This window comes from Mesoplodon bidens (genome assembly GCF_964165515.1).
Source record: "Mesoplodon bidens genome assembly, chromosome: 8".
NCBI classification, from domain to species: domain Eukaryota; kingdom Metazoa; phylum Chordata; class Mammalia; order Artiodactyla; family Ziphiidae; genus Mesoplodon; species Mesoplodon bidens.
Window position 1 is genome coordinate 55,517,880 of NC_138165.1, and position 26,634 is coordinate 55,544,513.

At 37.6% G+C, this 26,634-nt stretch overlaps 1 protein-coding gene across 1 annotated transcript in view; it reads left to right on the forward strand.

Moving 5' to 3' along the window:
• The window catches only part of LRP1B (LDL receptor related protein 1B), a gene marked incomplete at its 3' end in the record, with an annotated part of 2,330,707 nt that overhangs the window by 1,719,862 nt on the left and 584,211 nt on the right, over positions 1–26,634 (forward strand). The window contains exons 51-53 of the mRNA XM_081243013.1: positions 2,778–2,952; positions 3,763–3,857; positions 24,274–24,423. Of these exons, the coding sequence (XP_081099139.1) occupies positions 2,778–2,952; positions 3,763–3,857; positions 24,274–24,423 (420 nt within the window). The remainder of the gene's footprint in view (positions 1–2,777; positions 2,953–3,762; positions 3,858–24,273; positions 24,424–26,634) is intronic.

A 26,634-nucleotide genomic window follows, 5' to 3' on the forward strand; every position in this document is an offset into this window, starting at 1 on the left:
ACAAGGCTGGGAATCTGAGAACACATCAATATGACTGAACTGTAATAAGATAATTGGCTAAAAATAGTGAGAAATAAGGTTGGAAAGGTAATTATATTCAGATTATACAGAAAGCCAGGCTGAGGAATTTAGACATCACTTTCTGAGTGGTTGGAAGCAATAGAATACCTTGGGGCAACCAAAGGTCATGATCCAGAGCTCTCTAGTCAGAAAAATAACCTGGCAGCAGCTAAATCAACTGCTTGAAAGAAGAAAAAGACTGTATGCTATGCAAGATTAAAGATAGAAATAGATTTGAGAGAGCATGAACTACAGAATTCACAAGGACTAAATAGGTTTTCATAGCTTACATTTGGCTATGATTTCCAGTTTAAAAATGCAGTGTCTTCTCTAGGCTGTATGATTAAGAGTCAATCAGAAATAAGTAAAAGGATTTTGAGTAGAAGAGACAGCAGAAAGAAACCAAACAAATTCTGGATAACATGTATTTTAGAGGAAATAAAAACTTATTTTATTTTTGCCAGTACCAAGCAATTCAGGGTAAAAAAGCAGAAAGTATTAAGTCCTTGGTTTGGCAAAGTATCCCTCAACCCTGAATTAAGCTGCATGAACACACGTCCTCTAATATTCACAACAATCCTATGAATTATCTATAATTATCCTCATTTTGCTGATTAAAAAAAGGCCAAAATTTAAGCAATTTAAGGACAAAAAATAGGCATCCAACCTAGAACAGGAAGCCAAATCTTCTCATTACGGTTTCTCAGCAACCAATTAAGTCCAGAGGGTGAAGGAAGAAGAATAAATATTCTGGGTGAGGCAAATAAATATCTGACTTGGCAGGTTTAGCTTTACAGAGGTGTTGTATTACTTTTTCTTCTCTTGAGAAAAGAGGGAACTGGATGAGAATAACTAAAAATAAAAATAAATTTCAAGTGTTGGGTTGAGAAATGAAGTTCACATACAAAATTTGCCAACTTACCAGAAATTAATGATGAAAGGTAACTTGCAGAGTGAGAAGGTGTTGCCTACAGGAGAAATTGAAACATGGGGAATACCTTTTAAGGGCACTGTGATTAAAAGTTATTTAGAAATAATAAAAAGAATATTGAGCAGGAAAATAGGCTCTGTTAAGACTCAAGGATGTAAACTTGGGGTAGAGCCTACCATGCCAGCACAGCACTTCACAGCTGACCCAGAACTGCCAGGCCTCCCTTATTTTGCTCCTTTAAATTTTGAACTAGTGAGACTTCCCTGGTGGTGCAGTGGTTGGGAGTCCGCCTGCCAATGCAGGGGACACGGGTTCAAGCCTTGGTCCAGGGGCATCCCACATGCTGCGGAGCAACTAGGCCCATGTGCCACAACTGCTGAGCCTGGGCTCTGGAGCCCATGAGCCACAACTACTGAGCCTGAGTGTCACAACTACTGAAGCCCACATGCCTAGATCCCGTGCTCTGAAATAAGAGAGGCCACAGCAATGAGAGGCCTGCGCACCACACCGAAGATTGTCCCCCCTGTAGCTGCAACTAGGGAAAGCCTGCGCACAGCAATGAAGACCCAACACAGCCAAACATAAATAAATAAATGTATTTTTTTTTTAATTGAACTAGTTAGCAGATTTTACAAATCCAGAGTTTTCACTTTCTGGAAATCTAGTTTGGTGACATCTTTTAAAAATGACAAAAAGGGAAGATGTAGTAATTAGAAGAGCTAAGTTGCAGCTGCTCTGGGTTTCTAGCAGCATTTGGATTGGACCTGCTGCTCTGGAGTACAGCACTTGGGAGCTAGTTATAAGTTGCAGAATCTTAGGACCCTCCCCAGACCTACTGAATCAGAATCTTCCTTTTAAGAGTCTCCAGGTGTCTTGTAAATTTGACTAGCAGGGGTCTGGAGAGCCCTAAGAGGTACAGAATGATAGAAAATGTTAAAACTTTATGACATAAAAGCGAAACCAAGTAAAAGTAGTCAAATGCCACAGATTGGGAACTAAATTGGCCTGCTTTACCTGTTAATATGTTAAAAAGATTTCCTAGTATCCATTGTTTTTAACACTTTCATTTTAATTTGTTTCTTTAATTTAAATGTGCAATTATATTTTAGCCTAAATTCCATCATTTTTAAAAAAGATGCCTAATTGAATCATCAAGTAATAGCAACCCAAATATTCATATTGGATGTAATGAATCAAAACATAATTAGATTTCAGTAATTTCTGTAGAATCCACATTGGAGGAGTGTTAAAAGGGCTTTAGTTTCTTTGCTCATATCTCAGTCAATTTCTGTTAATTATCCATTTTAAAAATGTTGAACTCTGGTATTCTTTTTGGAAAGTTGAATTGTTTTATTTCATTTCAGTAACAAATTGGCATTTAAAACATAAAATGACCCATTTGTTGATAGCTCACAGTACTTTCTCCTAACTAGAAAGATGTGCCATCAACTAGAGAAGCTATTACTCTAATTTGAATTTTGGTCACCTTGGCCCATAGGACTGCTGCCTGTGTCTGCTCCGAAGTGTTTACTAGTGAATCATTGACTGTTAGTGTAATTTCAATGCTAATTGTTACTTCAGGTTTTCAAATGGCTCAGCAGTAAGACATTAATGATTATTCATGCCTTAAGAAGGGCTGATAAGGGAATGAGATTACAATCTTGTACAATTTTAGCTGACTAATAGTGTAAATTAAATTTTCCCTGAGACAGAAAATAACTGACTTAGAAAGCCAAAAGAATGAAAAACTTCATTCATTTTTAATTTTCTCTTTCCTGTTTTACAGATATTCAGAGTATCAGAGGGTTAGCTGTGGACTGGGTCTCACGTAATTTATACTGGATTAGCTCAGAATTTGATGAAACGCAAATTAACGTGGCGAGACTAGATGGCTCCTTGAAAACCTCAATTATCCACGGAATCGATAAGCCACAGTGTCTAGCAGCTCACCCAGTCAGGGGGTAAAGTATGATTATTTTTTTAAATTTTCAAAAATTTTACATACTTTTGCTCTGATTTTATGTAAAAACTTTGTTGAATTCAGAAGACACACATACATATATATATATATATAAACTATACAGTCAAAAAAGCAAATGTGAATATGGAAATTGTATGAGATCCCTGGTTAGAGATTTCTGTTTTCTGCATGAAATCAGATTTTTATATATTATTGTAACATTTTATCAATTTATGTTTCTAAAGAGTGACAGTTCAAAATAAAAAAAAAAGACGCCAGGAGAAGTTGTTAATTTCATTTCAAATACCAGTGTTAATAACATATTTACTGTGTGTTAGTATTATGGTCACTGCTAAGTAGATCAGATTCTCCCATCTTCTGGCTAGTCATCATGTACCCATATAGAGAACTTGGGTAAGGCTAAAAGAAATTCTTTCTCCTGAGTGCTTTCAACTGGAATGATTGAAATGACTTTGTTCCCTTCTCTGGTGCCTGATTTCTCCAAGCCAAGAGAATTCAATCTTGATGAATGACTTTAAATGGAAATAATTTACTGTAGTCATAGTTAAGTATCCAGTTGTGAATGTAGGTGCGGGAAAGTAAGTGAGATTATTGTCCTTCAGTGACAGGAAAAAGCAAGAGTGGTACTTTCTTCCCAGGCAAGTGGCTCAACAATCTGGGGGCCTTCCTGAAAAAAATTATCCTGAGCCAAGAATTTACTTTAATATTAACTTTGTTCTTCAATATATGCTTCTAGTCAACAAGTAGGTCTATATCTAATATTTTTAAACCATATCTATTTTGAATTAAGGAAACTCTACTGGACGGATGGAAACACAATTAATATGGCAAATATGGATGGCAGTAATAGCAAGATTCTCTTTCAGAATCAAAAGGAACCAGTTGGTAAGTTCTGTTTTTTTGGTTTTTTTTTTTTAGTTAATCACTGTAGTTTTTAATATGACAGATCTGTGCTTGTACAATGGATCTTTGACCTAGAGCCAGAAAGAATTATAGATTAGCAATATAAATTAAATCAGAAATTTATCAGTCTTATGGAATCCATTTGGTCCATGTAGGGTAGGGAAGAAACATTCTTTTTCTGGAAACGAAGTTAAGTTTTTTTGATAAGAGAATTTTTACAATGTCTTAAGTATGGAAGTTGCTTAAAACTTAAGGTAATTAATAAATATAATATCTTATTCTCACTGGTGAATATCTGATACACCAGTTGCTATGGTGGCAATATGATGTATTGAAGCCTCCTCTGATCATCATCATTGTGGCATTATTAATAGTTATAATGATTTGAGTTTAAGTATTTAATATTTAGTTTTCAGCAATTTTCACTTACTCTGCAGGGTGTTTATTTAGTTTGTCATTCTACCTTTGTTAACCACTGTAACTCATCAGGTAAAATTTCATGGTGCTGAAAGAGAGCTTTGACTCATTCCCATACGTGATCTTTGAAAATCAAAGTGCAAAGATTCTTTTAGAAGATAAAGTTACATTGTACTATTCTTTTCAAACTGTAATCACTCTTTCCTCATATTCTCTTCTGTTTCTTTGAGAGGCAAGACTTACCATATTGCCTTAATTTGTCATCTCAACGAACGTCATTTTAAAAATACAATAATGAACCTGAATTTTGATATTATATTAAATGTGTCAATGATGGAATATACAAAAGAAAGTCATAATTTTGCTTTGAATTGAATACTGTGTATTTTTAAATCTTGGGGTAAAATCCCTACACCATGAAGCTTTTCAGCAATTTTTTCTTAGTTTTAGAACTGTGGAAGTATACTTTCTTGAAGTATCTCATTTTTAATAGTGATGATTCAATAAAGGGATAATAATATCAACAAGATGTGCAATAAATAATTCTTTTTATGTGGTCCATAGAATAAACCTTGTGATGTAAAATGATACTATTAACAACTGTTTTCTTTGGATTGTGTTCTAAGATTTGATACACATTTGAAATTCAAGGTAGTGTTAGAAATTAAAGGCAAATTGAAATGCTAATACTTCTGTGTAGAAGATGATAGAACAGAAGAAACAAGGGACTCTACAAGATTAGGGCCCATATAAAGGATTTAATTTGGACTAAAGCAATTCAGTTGGTTCTTATCTGGAGTTGTTCAGAATATTTAATATGGAAAAGTGAGTATGACTGAAATAGTATGAGCAAATAAAGTCCTTACATTGTAATGTGGTAGCTATAGGTTACACCAAAATGTTCATTTATATGCTCGTTTTTATAAGGCAAAAAACCTTATCTTCTTTAATACTAAATTTCCATTTTCCTACTCAACATAAATTAAAGAACAGCTGTATATGAAGATTATATAAAGAAAGTTTGTAAAAAAAAGAATTAGTGTTACTATTTACACTTTGTAGTTGGCCCTTCAGGTGTTATACACCAAGTGATATTTTTAACTGTGTATGGATGATGATTAAACATCCAGTAACAAATATTAAATGCCTACTTCATGTCAGTTATTGTTATATTTGGAAATTACTTTAAAATAAATTCAGAATTATACTGTTAAATTTTAATTTGTGCAAGGTAGACTATTTTCCCAGAAATAACCCAGAACCTTATTACAAACCATATCTTAAGTCAGCATTAATGAGTATGGCTTGTGAGTCAGACATTCATTTATTCAATAAACAGATTTTTATTGAGTATCAGATTTTGTATTCGGCCTGTTGATAAAAATTTGACATTGTCCTTTTGCTTTAGGGGCACATGAACCTAAATCATTTTAGATCCTATTAAGTGAATTTATCTCAGTGACCTTGAGCAAATTACTGTTAGCTCGGTGGTACTTGCTTTCCTCATCTGTAAAATCAAGGTAAAATGCCTATTTTGTAAAGTTCTCATGAGGATTAAATGAGAAAAACTTATGAAAGGAACATCTGGCCTTTAATAATAGAACCTATCAAGAGTAGTGATAGAAACTATATTGGGTCCAACAGACTGAAATTTGAATGATTTGATTGTCTGCAGTATTGAGTAAGTATAAATGAATTCAGTTAAGAATAAACATAGAACAGAATCCATAGAAATCTAGCAGAGGAACATATGTATCTAAGTGGGCCTCTGAGATGAGCAAATTTTTATGCACAACTATATTGTCTTGATGCTGATGCTAAGAGGCAAACAAGTTTGAAGTACTGGGTTCCGCTCTCAGATCTTCCCAGTATAGCCCCTTAGGACCAATAGACAGCTGGGCCCTCATCTTGTTCTAGAAGTTCTTGATGTGATTTACAAATAAGTATTGCTTACAAGTTCCTTCCAGTAACTTTCTACTTCAGGTTACTAGTCATGTCAACCAGGTGCTAAGACTGATGGTCTCTGCAATGCTGAATGACAGACTGTGTTGTCCGTGTGTAAATGCGTTCCTCTTGCTGTTTCTCCTATATTCCCTGTGTAACCCTGTGGCCATTTGGCTCTATAGGAGAGGAACATTTTTTCCTCTATCTTTCTAGGTTCTTTTGGCTGGTGTAGTGCAGGCATACCTCAGAGATATTTCAGATTTAGTTCCAGACCACCAAAATAAAGCAAATATCACAATAAAGTGAGTCACATGAAATTTTTGTTTTCCCAGTACATATAAAAGTTATGTTTACACCATACTGTGGTCTTTAAAGTGTGTGATAACATTATGTCTTTAAAAAAAAAAGTACATACCTTAATTTAAAAATACTTTCCTGGGCTTCTCTGGTGGCGCAGTGGTTGAGAGTCAGCCTGCTGATGCAGGGGACATGGGTTTGTGCCCCAGTCTGGGAAGATCCCACATGCCGTGGAGCGGCTGGGCCCATGAGCCATGGCCGCTGAGCCTGAGCGTCTGGAGCCTGTGCTCCACAATGGGAGAGGCCACAACAGTGAGAGGCCCGCATACCACAAAAAAAAAAAAAAAAAAACTTTATTGATAAAAAATGCTATCCATCATCTGAGCCTTCAGTGAGTCATCATGGTAATGGCAAAGACCACTGATCACAGATCACCGTAATAAATATAATAATAAAAAATTATGAAATATTGTGAGAATTACCAAACTGTGGCACAGAGACAAGCAATAGGCAAATGCTGTTGGAAAAATGGTGCTGATAGACCTGCTTGATGCAGGGTAGACTCAAACCTTCAATTTGCACAAAACACAGTATCCTCAGGATGTAATAAAGTGAAGAGCAATAGAATGAGGTATGCCTGTAATTAAATTGACAGAAGGCAGATTAACAGGAGAAAAAAATTAATTATTTAAGTATGGGAGCCCCGTAAGAATGAGACCCAAAGAAGTGACCAAAGCAGGCAGCATTTATACCTTTTAGACAAAGAAACAATTATTTGTGAAGATTTGACAAAACAAAGGGGTTTGGGCTTCCAGTTCCAAAATAATGAAGTAACAAAGCTTACTTATACTGCTTTCTTGGCCTTGAATTCCCTATCTCTGGTGATAAGGATGCCTTCTATCTTCCTGGTATAGGGAGGATACCTTCACATGAGGGAATTAGTCCCTTCTTTCAGGCAAACAAAAGAGGCTCAGAGTATTTTTCTTTCACCAGCTGTTTCTTAAGTAACTTTAATTCAGTATAATCAATATGGGGGAAGGGTTGGGAGGAGGGATAGTTTGGGATTGACATGTACACACTGCTATATTTAAAATGGATAACCAACAAGGACCTACTGTATAGCACAGGGAACTCTGCTCAGTATTCTGTAACAACCTAATTGGGAAAAGAATTTGAAAAAGAATAGATATATGTATATGTATAACTGAATCATTTTGTTGTACATCTGAAACTAACACAACATTGATAATCAACTGTACTCTAATATAAAATAAAAAGTTAAAAATATAAATTAAATAAAATTAACAACTATCAACAAGAAAAAAAATCAATATGCCAACATAGCACATTTTGGGGTGACCTGTCCTGAACCCCATCAGCTCTCATTAGCACCTCAGATATTTCTCATAAAAAGAAAGAGCAAACAGAAATCAATTGGTCAATTTATCTACTTATTGGAAAGTTTTGTTTTGTTTGTTTGTTTTTTAGCACATAGTATAAACATAAAACCAAGTTCTTTTGAATGTAACCCTTATTCATTGCAACCCTATTAACTGCAATTTTTGATCTATCCCAATAGGCTAGAGAGACATCTGTAAATTAACTATAAAAAATATTATTGGTGAGTAACTTTATAGCAGGAAAGTCTTACCTATATTGTCAGTTTAAATTCTTTATTTGTGAGGAATGGCACCAGTAAAGACAATGCTGGTTTCAAGAGTATTGTAGATACTGATTAAAATAGATTAAAACTATGTTGCCTAGTAACTTTTTTTTTTAAGTTAGCATTTTTACTGTGTGTGCTTGAACCACTTTCTTTTTTTGTTTGTTTTTTTTGTTTTGTTTTGTTTTGTTTTGTGGTATGCGGGCCTCTCACTGTTGTGGCCTCTCCCGTTGCGGAGCACAGGCTCCAGATGAGCAGGCTCAGCGGCCATGGCTCATGGGCCCAGTCGCTCCACGGCATGTGGGATCCTCCCAGACCGGGGCACGAACCCATGTCCCCTGCATTGGCAGGGGGACTCTCAACCACTGCGCCACCAGGGAAGCCCCGAACCACTTTCTTAAAATATATTCAGTAAGTTATATTGTTTACTAATTTACACAAAATACTGAAGTATTTCAGATTATTGTGTTTTCTTTTCTAAAAGTTCTTTTTTTGCTGTTATTTTTTTTCCCCTCTCTTAATGGACAGTTTAGAGCTGAGATGTGAATAAGTGGACCAAAAATATTTTTTTGTTGTTTAAATTTAAACTGCCTTTTAGTGTAGTATCAAGGTTAATTCTCATAAGGAAACATTTGATAGTAGAAGAATTTTTGAAATACTCCCAAGAATTCATGCCATTGTAATCCCACTTTATAAGTTTCTTTTAGAACTATTCCCCTGAGATGATTTGTAAAATGGAACTTTTCAGTGCTATAAATGAACATATGAATGTGTGGAAAAAATAAGTACAAACCTGTTTTTGTTGGTATACAATGACTGTCATACCTATGAAATACCTATATACATAGGGATATTTGTTACTGTGTTATTTACTCATTGAATTTCACTGATATTTTGCACTTCAGGAAGTTATTGTAATTACTTTCTCATGATGAATCTGTCTGAGTCATCTCTGGCTTAAACTCCTGCCCACTGCATTCCCTGAACGATTTCCATGAAGAAAATTAGGTGATTAGGAAAGCAGGAGCTACTGTTCAGTTGATTTTTCTCCTTTTGCATATTGACTGTCAGATTATAAATTATTTTTGGAAAAAATATATAGAAAAATGCATGAAAAAAACGTACAAGATGTAAGGAGAAAAAACAATATTCTGTCTTGTAAGACTGGGAAGTGTCAAATGAAAACAATCATTTTCTATCACACTTTATGAAACCTGTATTCTCACTATGACGTTACACCTTTGTGGTTGTATGCACTTAGCCTGGGATATATGATGAGGATGTCACTTTGGCAACAAAAATAACATAATTATAGTGACTACTTGTTACAGATTTAGAATATATTAAGCACTTGAAAAATGCTTTTCATTAATCATCTCATGGTAATCATTTCTGGAAGACTTTCTTACTCTTCCTTTATAGATTCAGAAACCGAGGCTTGTTGAAAGAAATGAGTTGCCTGGGATGAATAGTAGAGTTGGGATTCAAAACCAAGTTTATCTGCTTCCAAAGTCATATTAAATCTTAACCATATGCTATGCCCAGAGAGGCTCATTTCATATAGTAATTACCTGACATCAAGCAAAGATCAAGGAATAAAACTGGTACTCTTTCAAGCATGGAAGGTGGGAAAGAAAAATCTAGAGCTTATGTACTCCTAAGAAATGTGGGAAAAAGTCGTACACTGCAGTCAGCTTTTCTAAGCAGCCAGGGGTATGCAAGAACCAGTCTCACCTCTGTGTCAATTGTAACTCACAATTAATTATTTCTGGATCTTTAAATGCATGTTTTAAATAGTAATGTCACTGATATACTAGGCCTTCTAGTTTGTGGAATTGTTTTCATATTTTAATTCAGTGGATTTCCCTTACTTGTTCTCTGTTAAATCCATATGCATGACATACTTGAAAGAGAAGTGCATAGTGATCTTACCAAAACACCCAACTTGGCATTTGATGAGTGTGTATCACTGAAGACCAAGTAATTGCAGCCTTCAGGCAGTTTGGGCTGAATAACTTTGTTTCTGTTAAATACAAATCAACATTCCCATTATACATTGTTGAACTAAATATTTTCAATTAAGATTTATTGCTCAGTCTTGGATACATTAAATGCTTAGAGCAGTTTACAAAACGGGATTTTAATTTACTGCTTAAAGCCATTTCAGAGTTTAAAATGTTTATATATTCTGAATTTTATCCCTCAAGCCTCATGTAAAGCATATTGGCTTGTCAATCAGCATTACCCTTCATGGCTTATTCTTAAGAATCTAGTATAACTATATATTTTATTTTCTTGATGTTTTCTGTTCATTTTAAATGTAATCCCATGGCTTCCCTGGTGGTGCAGTGGTTAAGAATCTGCCTGCCAAGGCAGGGGACACAGGTTCGAGCCCTGGTCCAGGAAGATCCCACATGCTGCAGAGCGACTAAGCCCGTGCGCCACAACTACTGAGCCTGCACTCTAGAGCCAGCAAGCCACAACTACTGAAGCCCGCGTGCCTAGAGCCCATGCTCCGCAACAAGAGAAGCCACCGCAATGAGAAGCCTGCTCACCACAAGGAACAGTAGCCCCCGCTTGCCTCAACTAGAGAAAGCCCGCACACAGCAACAAAGACCCAACTCAGCCAAAAATAAATAAATAAGTTTTTAAAAAATAAATAAATAAATGTAATCCTAACCAAAAGTCATTTGTTTACTCAATCTTCAAGTATACCTTCTTGAAACCTACCAAACATTTTTTTTTTTTTTTTTTTTTTTTTTTTTGCAGTACGTAGGCCTCTCACTGCTGTGGCCTCTCCCGCTGCAGAGCACAGGCTCCGGACGTGCAGGCTCAGTGGCCATGGCTCATGGGCCTAGCCACTCCGTGGCATGTAGGATCTTCCCAGACCAGGGCATGAACCCGTGTCCCCTGCAGCGGCAGGCGGACTCTCAACCACTGTGCCACCAGGGAAGCCCTCCTTATTCTTAGTAGAAAAAAAAAAAAAAAAAACAGGCTTAAAAGGCACAAAATCATGATATATCTAAAACAACTGAATTATTCTGCGTGTCTGGGGAAAAAATATCTAATACAAGGGAATATTTTGGATAATATTGACAGGAACTATAATTTTTAAATATTCAAATGACACAATTCAGTGTTTTTATAAATAGTTGGCTCTATTTTCCCTGTCAAGCTATAAATATAGCTTAGGGAAATTATAAAACTGTAGGCATTAAACCTTTTAAAATGATCTTTTAGAACAAAATACTTCTTAAGAAATAAACTGTCACTGACTCTGGTTTTCCTTTAATTTTGCATGTTATTTTCACAAGGCACATAATTTTAAGAGCTTGAACTATAAGATAAATTGTCCCAAGTAAGAGCTTGGGACATTAAGAGCTTGAAATATAAATTTACTTGTCCCAAGTAAAATGACTTATATGAGGGAGAATGGAGGACATGCTGAAATCCTAACTTGATACAATAAGCAATAAGGAACTAATTAATTTAGGTCTGTAACTGTGTGTCATCAGTGACTTTTTTTGTTTTAATTCATTTATTTATTTATCTTTGGCTATGTTGGGTCTTCGTTGCTGAGCACAGGTTTTCTCTAGTTGCGGCGAGTGGAGGCTATTCTTTTTTGTGGCACACGGGCTTCTCATTGCGGTGGCTTCCCTTGTTGCGGAGCACAGGCTCTAGGCACGCAGGCTTTGGTAGTTGTGGTGCGTGGGCCCCGTAGTTGTGGCTTGCAGGCTCTAGAGAGCAGGCTCAGTAGTTGTGGCGCACGGACTTAGTTGCTCTGCGGCATGTGGGATCTTCCTGGACCAGGGCTCGAATCCATGTCCCCTGCATTGGCAGGCAGATTCTTAACCACTGCACCACCAGGGAAGTCCCATCAGTGACTTCTTATAGTAGAGTGAATTGAGAGGATTATTTCAAGGAATACTTTAGATCAGGTTAAGATGAGGGTGATATAGATACTTGCAGTAGAAGAAAAAAAACAAACAATTATTTCCTCTATCCTAGGTTCTCTGGCTAAGGCCCTGAAAATTAGACTGACAAAAGACAAATTAAAAAGAGGAAAACAGTTTATTAAACTCACATAGCACACATACATGTGAGAGAAACTCATTGAAGAGTAACTCAAAGGAGTGGTTAAAACTTGTGCTTATATAGCAACTTACCAAAGAACAATAAATTTGTAGAGAAATAAAAAGTTAAAGGAAAAAGGTTTTAAACTTTCAAGGAAGGCATACTATGAGAAGGTAAATATATGAGGAAAACTGAGGAAAGATAAGGGTCATTTTGGTAACTTTTGTTACATAGATTCCTCTCAGTGCTGTCTCTGGGCTGGTAAATCTAGACCTGTCTCTGGTGATTAAGAGGCTAAGCCCGCTTTCTGCAAAAAGAGAGGGCAGAGAGATGTGATTTTTGGTGTCTGTTGTTTCTTAATTATTTTCAGGACAAAATAATCTTTAAACCAAAGAGGTCTATTTTAGAGTGGCATATTCTGATGCCCTACATTCTCAACTTTTTGTTGAATAATATTTTTTTAAATTAGTTTCTGCTTTATAACAAAGTGAATCAGTCATACATATACATCTGTTCCCACAACCCTTCCCTCCTGCGTCTCCCTCCCTCCCACCCTCCCCATCCCACCCCTCCAGGCGGTCACAAAGCACCGAGCTGATCTCCCTGTGCTCTGCGGCTGCTTCCCACTATCTATCTACCTTACGTTTGGTACTGTATATATGTCCATGCCTCTCTTTCGCTTTGTCACAGCTCACCCTTCCCCCTCCCCATATCCTCAAGTCCATTCTCAACTAGGTCTGTGTCTTTATTCCCCTTTTACCCCTAGGTTCTTCATGACATTTTTTTTTAAATTCCATATATATGTGTTAGCATACAGTATTTGTCTTTCTCTTTCTGACTTACTTCACTCTGTATGACAGACTCTGGGTCTATCCACCTCATTACAAATAGCTCAGTTTCGTTTCTTTTTATGGCTGAGTAATATTCCATTGTATATATGTGCCACATCTTCTTTATCCATTCATCCGATGATGGACATTTAGGTTGTTTCCATCTCTGAGCTATTGTAAATAGAGCTGCAATGAACATTTTCGTACATAACTTTTTTGAATTATGGTTTTCTCAGGGTATATGCCTAGTAGTGGGATTTCTGGGTCATATGGTAGTTCTATTTTTAGTTTTTTAAGGAACCTCCATACTGTTCTCCATAGTGGCTGTACCAATTCACATTCCCACCAGCAGTGCAAGAGTGTTCCCTTTTCTCCACACCCTCTCCAGCATTTATTGTTTCAAGATTTCTTGATGATGGCCATTCTGACTGGTGTGAGATGATATCTCATTGTAGTTTTGATTTGCATTTCTCTAATGATTAATGATGTTGAGCATTCTTTCATGTGTTTGTTGGCAGTCTGTATATCTTCTTTGGAGAAATGCCTATTTAAGTCTTCTGCCTATTTTTGGATTGGGTTGTTTGTTTTTTTGCTATTGAGCTTCACGAGCTGCTTATAAATTTTAGAGATTAATCCTTTGTCAGTTGCTTCATTTGCAAATATTTTCTCCCATTCTGATGGTTGTCTTTTGGTCTTGTTTATGGTTTCCTTTGCTGTGCAAAAGCTTTAGAGTTTCATTAGGTCCCATTTGTTTATCTTTGTTTTTATTTCCATTTCTCTAGGAGGTGGGTCCAAAAGGATCTTGCTGTGATTTCTGTCATCGAGTGTTCTGCCTACGTTTTCCTCTAAGAGTTTGATAGTTTCTGGCCTTACATTTAGGTCTTTAATCCATTTTGAGCTTATTTTTGTGTATGGTGTCAGGGAATGCTCTAATCTCATACTTTTACATGTCCCTGTCCAGTTTTCCCAGCACCACTTATTGAAGAGGCTCTCCTTTCTCCACTGTACATTCCTGCCTCCTTTATCGAAGATAAGTTGACCATATGTGCGTGGGTTTATCTCTGGGCTTTCTATCCTGTTCCATTGATCTATCTTTCTGTTTTTGTGCCAGTACCACACTGTCTTGATTACTGTAGCTTTGTAGTATAGTCGGAAGTCAGGGAGCCTGATTCCTCCAGCTCTGTTTTTCACTCTCAAGATTGCTTTGGCTATTCGGGGTCTTTTGTGTTTCCATACAAATTGTGAAATTTTTTGTTCTAGTTCTGTGAAAAATGCCAGTGGTAGTTTGTTAGGGATTGCATTGAATCTGTAGATTGCTTTGGGTAGTAGAGTCATTTTCACAATGTTGATTCTTCCAATCCAAGAAGATGGTACATCTCTCCATCTATTTGTATCATCTTTAATTTCTTTCATCAGTGTCTTATAATTTTCTGCATACAGGTCTTCTGTCTCCTTTGGTAGGTTTATTCCTAGATATTTTATTCTTCTTGTTGCAGTGGTAAATGGGAGTGTTTTCTTGATTTCACTTTCAGATTTTTCATCATTAGTGTACAGGAATGCCAGAGATTTCTGTGCATTACTTTTGTATCCTGCTACTTTACCAAATTCATTGATTAGCTCTAGTAGTTTTCTGGTAGCATCTTTAGGATTCTCTATGTATAGTATCATGTCATCTGAAAACAGTGACAGCTTTACTTCTTTTCCAATTTGGATTCCTTTTATTTCCTTTTCTTCTCTGATTGCTGTGGCTAAAACTTCCAAAACTAAGTTGAATAAGAGTGGTGAGAGTGGGCAGCCTTGTCTTGTTCCTGATCTTAGTGGAAATGGTTTCAGTTTTTCACCATTGAGGACGATGTTTGCTGTGGGTTTGTCATATATGGCCTTTATTATGTTGAGGAAAGTTCCCTCTATGCCTACTTTCTGCAGGGTTTTTATCATAAATGGGTGTTGAATTTTGTCGAAAGCTTTCTCTGCATCTATTGAGATGATCATATGGTTTTTCTCCTTCAATTTGTTAATATGGTGTATCACATTGATTGATTTGCATATGTTGAAGAATCCTTGCATTCCTGGAATAAACCCCACTTGATCATGGTGTATGATCCTTTTAATGTGCTGTTGGATTGTGTTTGCTAGTAGTTTGTTGAGGATTTTTGCATCTATGTTCATCAGTGATATTGGCCTGTAGTTTTCTTTCTTTGTGACATCCTTGCCTGGTTTTGGTATCAGGGTGATGGTGGCCTCATAGAATGAGTTTGGGAATGTTCCTTCCTCTGCTATATTTTGGAAGAGTTTGAGAAGGATAGGTGTTAGCTCGTCTCTAAATGTTTGATAGAATTCACCTGTGAAGCCATCTTGTCCTGGGCTTTTGTTTGTTGGAAGATTTTTAATCACAGTTTCAATTTCAGTGCTTGTGATTGGTCTATTCATATTTTCTATTTCTTCCTGAGTCAGTCTTGGCAGGTTGTGCATTTCTAAGAATTTGTCCATTTCTTCCAGGTTGTCCATTTTATTGGCATATAGTTGCTTGTAGTAATCTCTCATGATCTTTTGTATTTCTGCAGTGTCAGTTGTTACTTCTCCTTTTTCATTTCTAATTCTATTGATTTGTGTCTTCTCCCTTTTCTCCTTGATGAGTCTGGCTAATGGTTTATCAATTTTGTTTATCTTCTCAAAGAACCAGCTTTTAGTTTTATTGATCTTTGCTATCATTTCCTTCATTTCTTTTTCATTTATTTCGGATCTGATCTTTATGATTTCTTTCCTTCTGCTAACTTTGGGGGTTTTTTGTTCTTCTTTCTCTAATTGCTTTAGGTGCAGGGTCAGGTTGTTTACTCGAAATGTTTCCTGTTTCTTAAGGTGGGATTGTATTGCTAGAAACTTCCCCCTTAGAACTGCTTTTGCTGCGTCCCATAGGTTTTGGGTCGTCGTGTCTCCATTGTCATTTGTTTCTAGGTATTTTTTAATTTCCTCTTTGATTTCTTCAGTGATCACTTCGTTATTAAGTAGTGTATTGTTTAGCCTCCATGTGTTTGTATTTTTTACAGATCTTTTCCTTTAATTGATGTCTAGTCTCATAGCATTGTGGTTGGAAAAGATACTTGATACAATTTCAGTTTTCTTAAATTTGCCCAGGCTTGATTTGTGATCCAAGATATGATCTATCCTGGAGAATGTTCCATGAGCACTTGAGAAAAATGTGTATTCTGTTGTTTTTGGATGGAATGTCCTATAAATATCAATTAAGTCCATCTTGTTTAATGTATCATTTAAAGCTTGTGTTTCCTTATTTATTTTCATTTTGGAAGATCTGTCCATTGGTGAAAGTGGGGTGTTAAAGTCCCCTACTATGAGTGTGTTACTGTCGATTTCCCCTTTTATGGCTGTTAGTATTTGCCTTATGTATTGAGGTGCTCCTATGTTGGGTGCATAAATATTTACAATTGTTATATCTTCTTCTTGGATCGATCCCTTTTTCATTATGTAGTGTCCTTCTTTGTCTCTTCTAATAGTCTTTATTTTAAAGTCTATTTTGTCTGATATAAGAATTGCTACTCCAGCTTTCTTTTGATTTCCATTTGCATGGAATATCTTTTTCCATCCCCTTACTTTCAATGTGTATGTGTCTCTAGGTCTGAAGTGGGTCTCTTTTAGACAGCATATATATGGGTCTTGTTTTTGTATCCATTCAGCCAATCTGTGTCTTTTGGTAGGAGCACTTAGTCCATTTACATTTAAGGTAATTATCGATATGTATGTTCCTATTCCCATTTCCTTAATTGTTTTGGGTTCGTTATTGTGGGTCTTTTCCTTCTGTTGTGTTTCTTGCCTAGAGAAGTTCCTTTAGCATTTGTTGTAAAGCTGGTTTGGTGGTGCTGAGCTCTCTCAGCTTTTGCTTGTCTGTAAAGGTTTTAATTTCTCCATCAAATCTGAATGAGATCCTTGCTGGGTAGAGTAATCTTGGTTGCAGGTTTCCCTCCTTCATCACTTTAATTATGTTCTGCCACTCCCTTCTGGCTTGTAGAGTTTCTGCTGAGAGATCAGCTGTTATCCTGATGGGGATTCCCTTGTGTGTTATTTGTTGTTTTTCCCTTGCTGCTTTGAATATGATTTCTTTGTGTTTAATTTTTGACAGTTTGATTAAGATGTGTCTTGGCGTATTTCTCCTTGGATTTATTCTGTATGGGACCCTCTGTGCCTCCTGGACTTGATTAACTGTTTCCTTTCCTATATTAGGGAAGTTTTCAACTATAATCTCTTCAAATATTTTCTCAGTCCCTTTCTGTTTCTCTTCTTCTTCTGGAACCCTTATAATTCGAATGTTGGTGCATTTCATGTTGTCCCAGAGGTCTCTGAGACTGTCCTCTGTTCTTTTCATTCTTTTTTCTTTATTTTGCTCTGCAGCAGTTATTTCCACTATTTTATCTTCCACCTCACTTATCCGTTCTTCTGCCTCAGTTATTCTGCTATTGATCCCATCTAAAGTATTTTTCATTTCATTTATTGTTTTTAATTGATGCTTGATTCATCTTTAGTTCTTCTAGGTCCTTATTAACTGTTTCTTGCATTTTGTCTATTCTATTTCCAAGATTTTGGATCTTGGAAATAGAATCTTGGATCGTCTTTACAATCATTGTTCTGAATTCTTTTTCAGGTAGACTGCCTATTACCTCTTCATTTGTTAGGTCTGGTAGGTTTTTATCTTGCTCCTTCACCTGCTGTGTGTTTTTCTGTCTTCTCATTTTGCTTATCTTACTGTGTTTGTGGTCTCCTTTCTGCAGGCTGCAGATTCGTAGTTCCCATTGTTTTTGGTGTCTGTCCCCAGTGGCTAAGGTTGTTTCTGTAGGTTGTGTAGGCTTCCTGGTGGGGGGGACTAGTGCCTGTGTTCTGGTGGTTGAGTTTTGATCTTGTCTTTCTGGTGGACAGGTCCACGTCTGGTGGTGTGTTTTGGGGTGCCTGTGGCCTTATAATGTTTTTAAGCAGCCTCTCTTCTAATTGGTGGGGTTGTGTTCCTGTCTTGCTAGTTGCTTGGCATAGGGTGACCAGCACTGTAGCTTGCTGGTCGTTGACTGAAGCTGGGTGCTGGTGTTGAGATGGAGATCTCTGGGAGGTTTTCGCCACTTGATATTATGTGGAGCTGGGAGGTCTCTTGTGGATCCGTGTCCTGAAGTTGGCTCTCCCACTTCAGAGGCTCAGCACTGACTCCTGGCTACAGCACCAAGAGCCTTTCATCTACCCGGCTCAGAATAAAAGGGAGAAAAAGTAGAAAGAAAGAATTAGTAGAAGAAAGAAAGAGAGAGAGAAAGAAAGGAAGAAGGAAAGAAAGGAAGGAAGGAAGAAAGAAAGAAAGGAAGGAGGGAGGGAGGAAGGACGGAAAGAAAGAAAGAAAGAAAGAAAGGAGGGAGGGAGGGAGGAAGGAAAAAAAAGAAAGAGTGAAAGGAAGAAGGGAGGGAGGAAGGAAAGATAGAAAGAAAGAAAGACAGACAGGAGGGAGGGAGGGAGGGAAGAAGGAAAGAAAGAAAGAAAGAAAGAGGCAGAGGGAGGGAGGAAGGGAAGGTAGGAAAAAAAGAAAGAGAGAAGATAAAGTAAAATAGAATAAAGTATAAAATATAGTAGCATTATTAAAAATAAAAAAGTAATTATTAAAAAAATATATAACGGACGGATAGAACCCTGGGACCTATGGTGGAAGCAAAGCTATACAGAGAAAATCTCACACAGAAGCATACACATACACATTCACAAAAAGAGAACAGGGGGAAAAAAATCAAAAATCTTGCTCTCAAAGTCCACCTTCTCAATTTGGGATAATTCGTTGTAAAAAGAGGAAAAGGGGAAAAAAATCTTAAATCTTGTCCTCAAAGTCCACCTCCTCAATTTGGGATGATTCACTGTCCATTCATGCACTCCACAGATGCAGGGCACATCAAGTGGACCATGGAGCTTTAATCCGCTGCCTCCGAGGCTGCACAGAGAGATTTCCCCGCCTCCTCTCTGCTCTCACAGCTCCCGGGTCTCAGCCCTGTACCCGGCCCCGCCTCTGCGCGTAGGCGCCGGAGGGCGCCCGCTCCTCGCTTAGACAGGATGGGTTTAAAGGAGCGGCTGACTCGGAGGCTCTGGCTCACCCAGGCCGAGGGGAGGGAGGGGCACGCAGTGCGGGGCGGGCCTGCGGCGGCAGAGGCCAGCGCGACGTTGCACCAGCCTGAGGCGCTCCGCGCACCTTCCTGGGTAAGCCGTCCCTGGGTCTCAGCACCCCGGCAGTGGCGGGCTGCACAGGCTCTCCGGAAGGGGGGTTGGACAGTGACCCGCGCTCGCACACAGGCCCTGTGGCGGCGGCAGCAGCAGCCCCAGCGTCCCACGGCCATCTCCGGGGTCGGCGCCTTCAGCCGCGGCTTGCGCCCGTCTCTGGAGCTTCCTTTTGTGTGTGTGTGTGTGTGATATGCGGGCCTCTCACTGTTGTGGCCTCTCCCGTTGCAGAGCACAGGTTCTGGACACGCAGGCTAAGCGGCCATGGCTCACGGGCCCAGCTGCTCCGCGGCATGTGGGATCTTCCTGGCCCGGGGCACGAACCTGTGTCCCCTACATCGGCAGGCGGACTCTCAACCACTGCACCACCAGGGAAACCCCTCAGGGGCTTCTTTAAGCATCGCTCTTAATGCCCTCTCCTCGTGCACCAGGAAACAAAAGGGAAGAAAAAGTTTCTTGCCTCTTCGGCAGCTCCAGACTTTTTCCCCAGACTCCCTCCGGGCCAGCCGTGGCGCACTAGACCCTTCAGGCTGTGTTCACGCCAACCCCAGTCCTCTCCCTGCGCTCCGACCGAAGCCCGAGTCTCAGCTCCCAGCCCCGCCTGCCCCGGCGGCCGAGCAGACAAGCCTCTCGGGCTGGTGTGTACCTGAGGGCACCGATCCTCTGTGCCAGAATCTCTCCGCTTTGCCCTCCGCACCCCTGTTGCTGTGCTCTCCTCCGCTACTCCGAAGCTTTCCCCCTCTGCCACCCGCAGTCTCCGCCCGCGAAGGGGCTTCTAGTGTGTGGAAACCTTTCCTCCTTCACAGCTCCCTCCCACTGGCGCAGGTCCTGTCCCTATCCTTTTGTCTCTGTTTATTCTTTTTTCTTTTGCCCTACCCAGGTATGTGGGGAGTTTCTTGCCTTTTGGGGGGTCTGAGGTCTTCTGTCAGCATTCAGTAGGTTTTCTGTAGGAGTTGTTCCACGTGTAGATGAATTTCTGATGTATCTGTGGGGAGGAAGGTGATCTCCGCGTCTTACTCTTCCGCCATCTTCCTCCGGAATCTTCCAGATGATTTTAAAAATAAATATGTCTGGCAGAAATGACTCTATATTACTAATGGTATATTCTTCAGACAGACCTTACAGTCCTTTCGAAGATTTTTTTTTTTTTTTTCTTTTTGCGGTATGCGGGCCTCTCACTGTTGCGGCCTCTCCCGTTGCGGAGCACAGGCTCCGGATGCGCAGGCCCAGCGGCCATGGCTCACGGGCCCAGCCGCTCCGCGGCATATGGGATCCTCCCAGACTGGGGCACGAACCCGTATCCCCTGCATTGGCAGGCGGACTCTCAACCACTGCGCCACCAGGGAGGCCCCTCGAAGATTTTTTAATCTTAGTTACCCGTTCTGAGGATCTTCTAGTACAGACATAATTATATTTCTCTGCACAGGTTCCAGGAAGTTTTATAGACATGCTTATATTTGATCTGTTTTCTCATGGCTCTTGACTTAGTATGCTAAAATCACTGAGTAGCTTCAATTGCATCAAAACCACTATTAGTTTACTGCTTAATGATTTATCTTTTGAAATAGAACAACAGAGATCTGATTCAGAAATTATTCCGATAGATGGATGCCAATTAATTCTTCAATGTTATTAAGACCTAAGCATAATAACAAAGTTTAAAAATCTTATGTAAGAACATTTATATTAATGAAGTTTATAAATATATACTTCTAAACATGCTCATCTATGAATTTAAAATGTATATCATCAGTTTCTTGAATTCATAATAGGATTTTTAAAATATTTCAGTTCTCTTGTATACACCTGGAAATAAACATGTTCAAGGGCATTCTGGGGTTAAGCTAATATATCTGACAGGAGAGAAGGTATATGTAGGTGGCTAGGTGACATATCACATACATATATAGATTAAAATAGGAACTTTAATTTTTTTCCTGTAAACCTTAAAAGTAATAATTCTAAACTATTTTGTATTAACATTGATGTAAAAAAAATATAAGCCATGTCAAGTAGCTCTATTGAATCATTGCCTTTCCTCCCTATTTTCATAATACATGAATATAAGTAGTATAGTAGAAAAATTCTGTCATGGGATGATTCAACTTTACTAGGCAGAACGCATTGAAGACAACTTATAATTTTCATAGTGGAGTTAATTAAATAACCCATGCCTTCATTCAGTATTTATAAATTTTCTTCTCTGCTCTAGGCATCATGCTCAACGCTGAAGGTGAAAAGCTCACAATGACAACAGCTTCTTTCCTCTCAGCATGCACAGTCCAGGAACAAAGATGTTCAGTAGTAAAAACTGGGGAACTCTGATCCAACTCTGCAACTTCTCTGCTGTGTATAACTGCTTTACAAAACCTAAGTTCGGGTCTAGAAACTGCAGAGTTTTAGGTAGATGAGAAAATTCTGATATGGTGGGTTAATCTGGAGTTGAGCATATTCAGTATATACCCTCTCCTTACAAAAAGGAGTTGAAGAAACTTAAACAAACACATTCCCTAAGATGGAACAGATAAGAATATTGATTTTAAAAATCAAGGTGAAGGAAAATAATCGATTAGCCTGTTGAAGCCAGAAGTGAAGTTTGTGGTATAAATGCAATTCCTTTACAATTGCCAGAGATGGGTCACAAATCTGACTCTTCAGTTTCTTTGCAGCCAAAGCAAAGAGAGAAATATGATCAGTTACAATTTTCCACATAAAGCTTTTTCTGGCATTGAGTCCTGAAAGAGATTTCTCCCATGGGTCCTTATATAAAGAGGTCACACAGTGATATATTATTTCAGACACTATATCCTGGCAAGTATAACAGTGGGTTTCCTATGGCTACTTCTTATACCATCTTTCATTTAAACCAAGGGCACAATGCCAAAGTTCAATTCAGCAAGAGATTCAGAGAGGGAGAAAAACTTAGCACTCTAAAAATGCAGATAACACTCTGATGGTTCGGCTTGATTGAGAGGTAAAGTTTGGAATACACAGGGAGATAGGTAACTTTTCTTAAAGGGAATTTTTCATAAATGTATTCATTAATTTGATACTTGCTGAAAATTTGGCAGTAGAAAGTTTGGGGTTATATTTTGTACCATAAATCTATAGTAAAGATATGCTTCATTGCTGTTTAAAGATGGAATTATGTGATTTAAATGGTCAACAAAGTAGAAGGTAAAATAGACCACTTCTGAAAATTAAGCTGTCTAAACCAGGATTTATTAATACCAGAAAAGATAGATGGAGGTGGCTTAGGAAATACCTGTAGAATAACCAAACTTTCTCTCATTAAAAAATTGAATAATGGGGCTTCCCTGGTGGCGCAGTGGTTGAGAGTCTGCCTGCCGATGCAGGGGACATGGGTTTGTGCCCCAGTCCGGGAAGATCCCACATGCCGCGGAGCAGCTGGGCCCATGGGCCATGGCCACTGAGCCTGCGTGTCCAGGGCCTGTGCTCCACAATGGGAGAGGCCACAGCAGTGAGAGGCCCACGTGCCGCAAAAAAAGGGGAAAAAAATTGAATGATGAATGATTTCACCATGAAAATATTATATCATAGAATATGGCTGTGATAGTTTTTATTTGATTATTTTTTCATAGCAATTAAAGCCAATTACCCACAGTGGTTATCAAGAAAAAATCTGAAAATTTTATCCCTACAGTGTCTAATTTTATGCATTGTGATTTTTCTGGTGAACCTCCCAGAATTTTGTTAAGAAAACATACCAATAAGTTCAGTACATAGCTGGTATATTGTATAGGCTTGTTTTATTATTGCTACTTGCTCTCTGGATTGGGACTAACTGTAGTTGAGAATATTTTGGATATGGTATCGCTTTCTCAATGTACTTGAACTCGTATTATTCTCTCCAATTGTCTTCCTTCTTTCTTCCTTCTTGTCTTCCTTTCTTCTTTCTTTCCTTTTCTTCATTTTAGTTTTTTTTTTTTAATAGGGAAGGGACTTTTTTGTAGTTTGTTCACTACATTCTGTGAAACAGTTTATTTACTGTATGCCTGAGGATGTGCCCACATGTGCTTTTTCATAAGTAGTTGTGGGTCACAGAAGACCAACATGGAGCCACAGTGTTACTGTTATAATGTAGATCATAAGCTTACTGAGAATGCCTGTAATTAATTAGATGTATACCGTTGGCAATCAAAAGTTACATGCCCTGATACCTTTGAAAACCATGAACACCCCTATAATGTATGTAATTGTTCATAAACTACAAAAAGCTAACTTATAGTGACACACTGTGCCATGTAGGGACAATGGTCTTAAGCCATTGGCTTAGTTCACTTACTTGCTATATGGTTTGTTTCTCAATGGCAACTCCTATATGAGCCCAATTCACTGCCATGCTTCAGTGAAATTACTAAATGTTGAAATTCTCCTACCTTTGGATTTACTTGAAAACTACTGAAAACACCAATTTAAATCTATAACTTTCTAAAGTAATTTTTACTAAAAGTAAAGGAGAAATTATAAATATCATTAATAAGTATCCCAAATGAATATTACACATTAAAACTTTCTGAGGCAAAGCAGCATAATGAAGAGGTCAGACACTCAGTTTAGAAACAGAAACTTTCTTAAAATTTCCGGAATGTCCACTTACTAGCTGTGGCCTCAAATAGATTTCTTAACTATTCTAGGTATTATTTTCCTTATCTGTAAAATGGAACAGTCATTCCTCTTAATGTCATAAAATTGTTATGATAACAGAGATAACCACTGTGTCTCTAAAAGTATATTATTTGACCGATAGTTAAAACAGTGTGTGTATATCTCCCTGTTAGCCAGATCTTATTTTTACAGACAAAAATCTGAGTCTGAAACTGATTTTTCCCCCAAACCCAGTGTTAGGTGAATATTACAATTTAAGTGGCTACCTTTATGTTTAAATTGTATAATTTAATTACAGGACTATCAATAGACTATGTGGAAAACAAACTTTATTGGATCAGTTCGGGAAATGGAACCATAAACAGATGCAACCTGGATGGTGGTAATTTAGAAGTAATAGAGTCAATGAAAGAAGAATTAACAAAAGCTACAGCCCTAACCATCATGGGTAAGTACAGTGATACTATAGCTAGAATGATTGTATTGATTGGGGTTGATTAATTATGACCTGTTAAAGCTTAGAAAAGACTGCTCCATTAACACCAGAAGCACGTTCAAATTGCACATCTCTAAGAGAGTTTTTCTTTTCTTTTTCTTTTTTTAACCTTAGCAAACAAACTTGAAAGATTATCCAGATCAGTGACTTAGTGCTATTAGCAATAATAACTTCACTGTTATTGATTCTTGGGGTATTATTATTATTGGTATTATTTTGCGATCATTTTCTGTGTTCTACTATAATGTTCTAAAGTGCAAGGACCTTGTGTATTTGTCACAATAAGGTAAAATCTTATCTCTGCTTATAAAGGATAGATTGATCTACACAGACAGTTGAAGAAACAAGGTCACAGTGTAATTGACCAATGATTTAAATTATTCTTCCACAAAAATTCTTTATATGTACACACAAACACACACACACACAAAGATTATACCTGACTAGTGGTTATTTTAGACTAGGATTTATTTACAATTATCTCATAAGGCAATAAGAAAATAAGGTTATTTTGTATTACCCAGCTTTACCAAATTAACAAGAAAATTTTGTTGTATGTGTATTTTTACATTTTTTAAATCACCTGAGTAAAAACAGCAGAGTTTAAATTCTGAAAGTGGTTTGGTAAACTGCAACAATCCCCAGTCAATACCCACAGTACGTTTTCAAAAATTGAATTCCAGCATACTTTGTGAAATCAACCCAAACTAGCAAATAATATAGCCAAGGAACCCAATAAGTTAGAGGAAGCATGATAAAAATATGTCATAACATTTCAAGAGATGTCATTGACTTTTAGTGAATATATACACATATATATATCACAAACTTTATATACTGTAAAAATCATTGCCTTATAGAAAAATGTAGGCTTTATAAAAATTTATTTCTGCTAACATGATTGCTACCGACCCTGCTATGAGTAGGAAATGAGTACTAAACTTACAGAACTCAATGTTATGAACAAAATCTCAAAAAATGGAGTAGTCCATTTTAGCAAAAAAATAAAGTCAGTTAATTTTGTTTCCTAATAAAATAGAAGAGAGAAAGCTTGGATGAAATCATTAAGCATATATTGGATGAGAGCTGTGAATATTATTTGACATCAGTGCCGTATGGGAACGGATCTTGAGTGAATTAAAATTCTTTTAACAAGTAAATGGTTATGTATCTGTACTTCTCCCTGCCACCATAATTTGATTAACACTGAAAACTAAAAAATAAAGAAACCTATTAATACCTCTACTGTCAATACATTAACTGGACATATCAAAATATATCTGCAGTTTGAAGGCTTAAAATGTAAAGGACATCACCATAGAGAAGCAGGAGAGCAACTTCTACTTTCTGAAGTTCCCTAGCTGGTCTCTGAATTTGCCCTTGTTTTCAGATTCCCCCTTCTTTCAGAACCTCTCTACTCTTTCTCTTTGGGGATGGTATAAAGTGTGATGATGACCTGCTTCCTGCTGAGGCTAAATAGTATAGTCATATAAAAAAGACAATAAAAAAAGGTAAAAAAAGGAGAACCTTACCACTATCCAGGGGATTACTGATGATTACAGCTATAAATGTTTAAGAAGAGATTTGCCTACAGTGATACTGAAATTGCACATCCAGGAACAAAGAAATAATTGTAATATGAAATGACCAGTTATATGCCAGCTCCTCAGACTACCTAGGTGATGGATGATAAGTAACTGAAAGTTTGTGTTTCACTAAAATTTAGGAGTGGTTTTCCTAAAATTGAGTTAATAATCTCTTTGGACACATTTCACAATTTTTTAAACTTAAAATATTATAACTTGTAACTCTCTGGGGGCTCCCAGTTTTACTTGGAATAGTATATACAGAATAAACTGAAAGGAGCTTTGAAATATTAAAATTAGGTAAAGCAGTAGGTATTTGGTAATACCTAGATTAAAATAAAGCAATTATTTGATGATTCAATCAAGTCCAAGACCCAAAGACCAAGATTGCTACATCTAAGTTTCACAAACCCTATGATAACTTCTTTCAAGCAGTAGAGTTTAACTTCCTTCCCTTGGAGTGCAGGCTGGACTTAGTGACTCACTTCTAATGAATAAAATACGGCAAATGTGATGGCGTTTGACTTTGGAAATGAGGTCATAAAAGGCATGAGCCTTCCTCCTTGCCCTCTCTCTC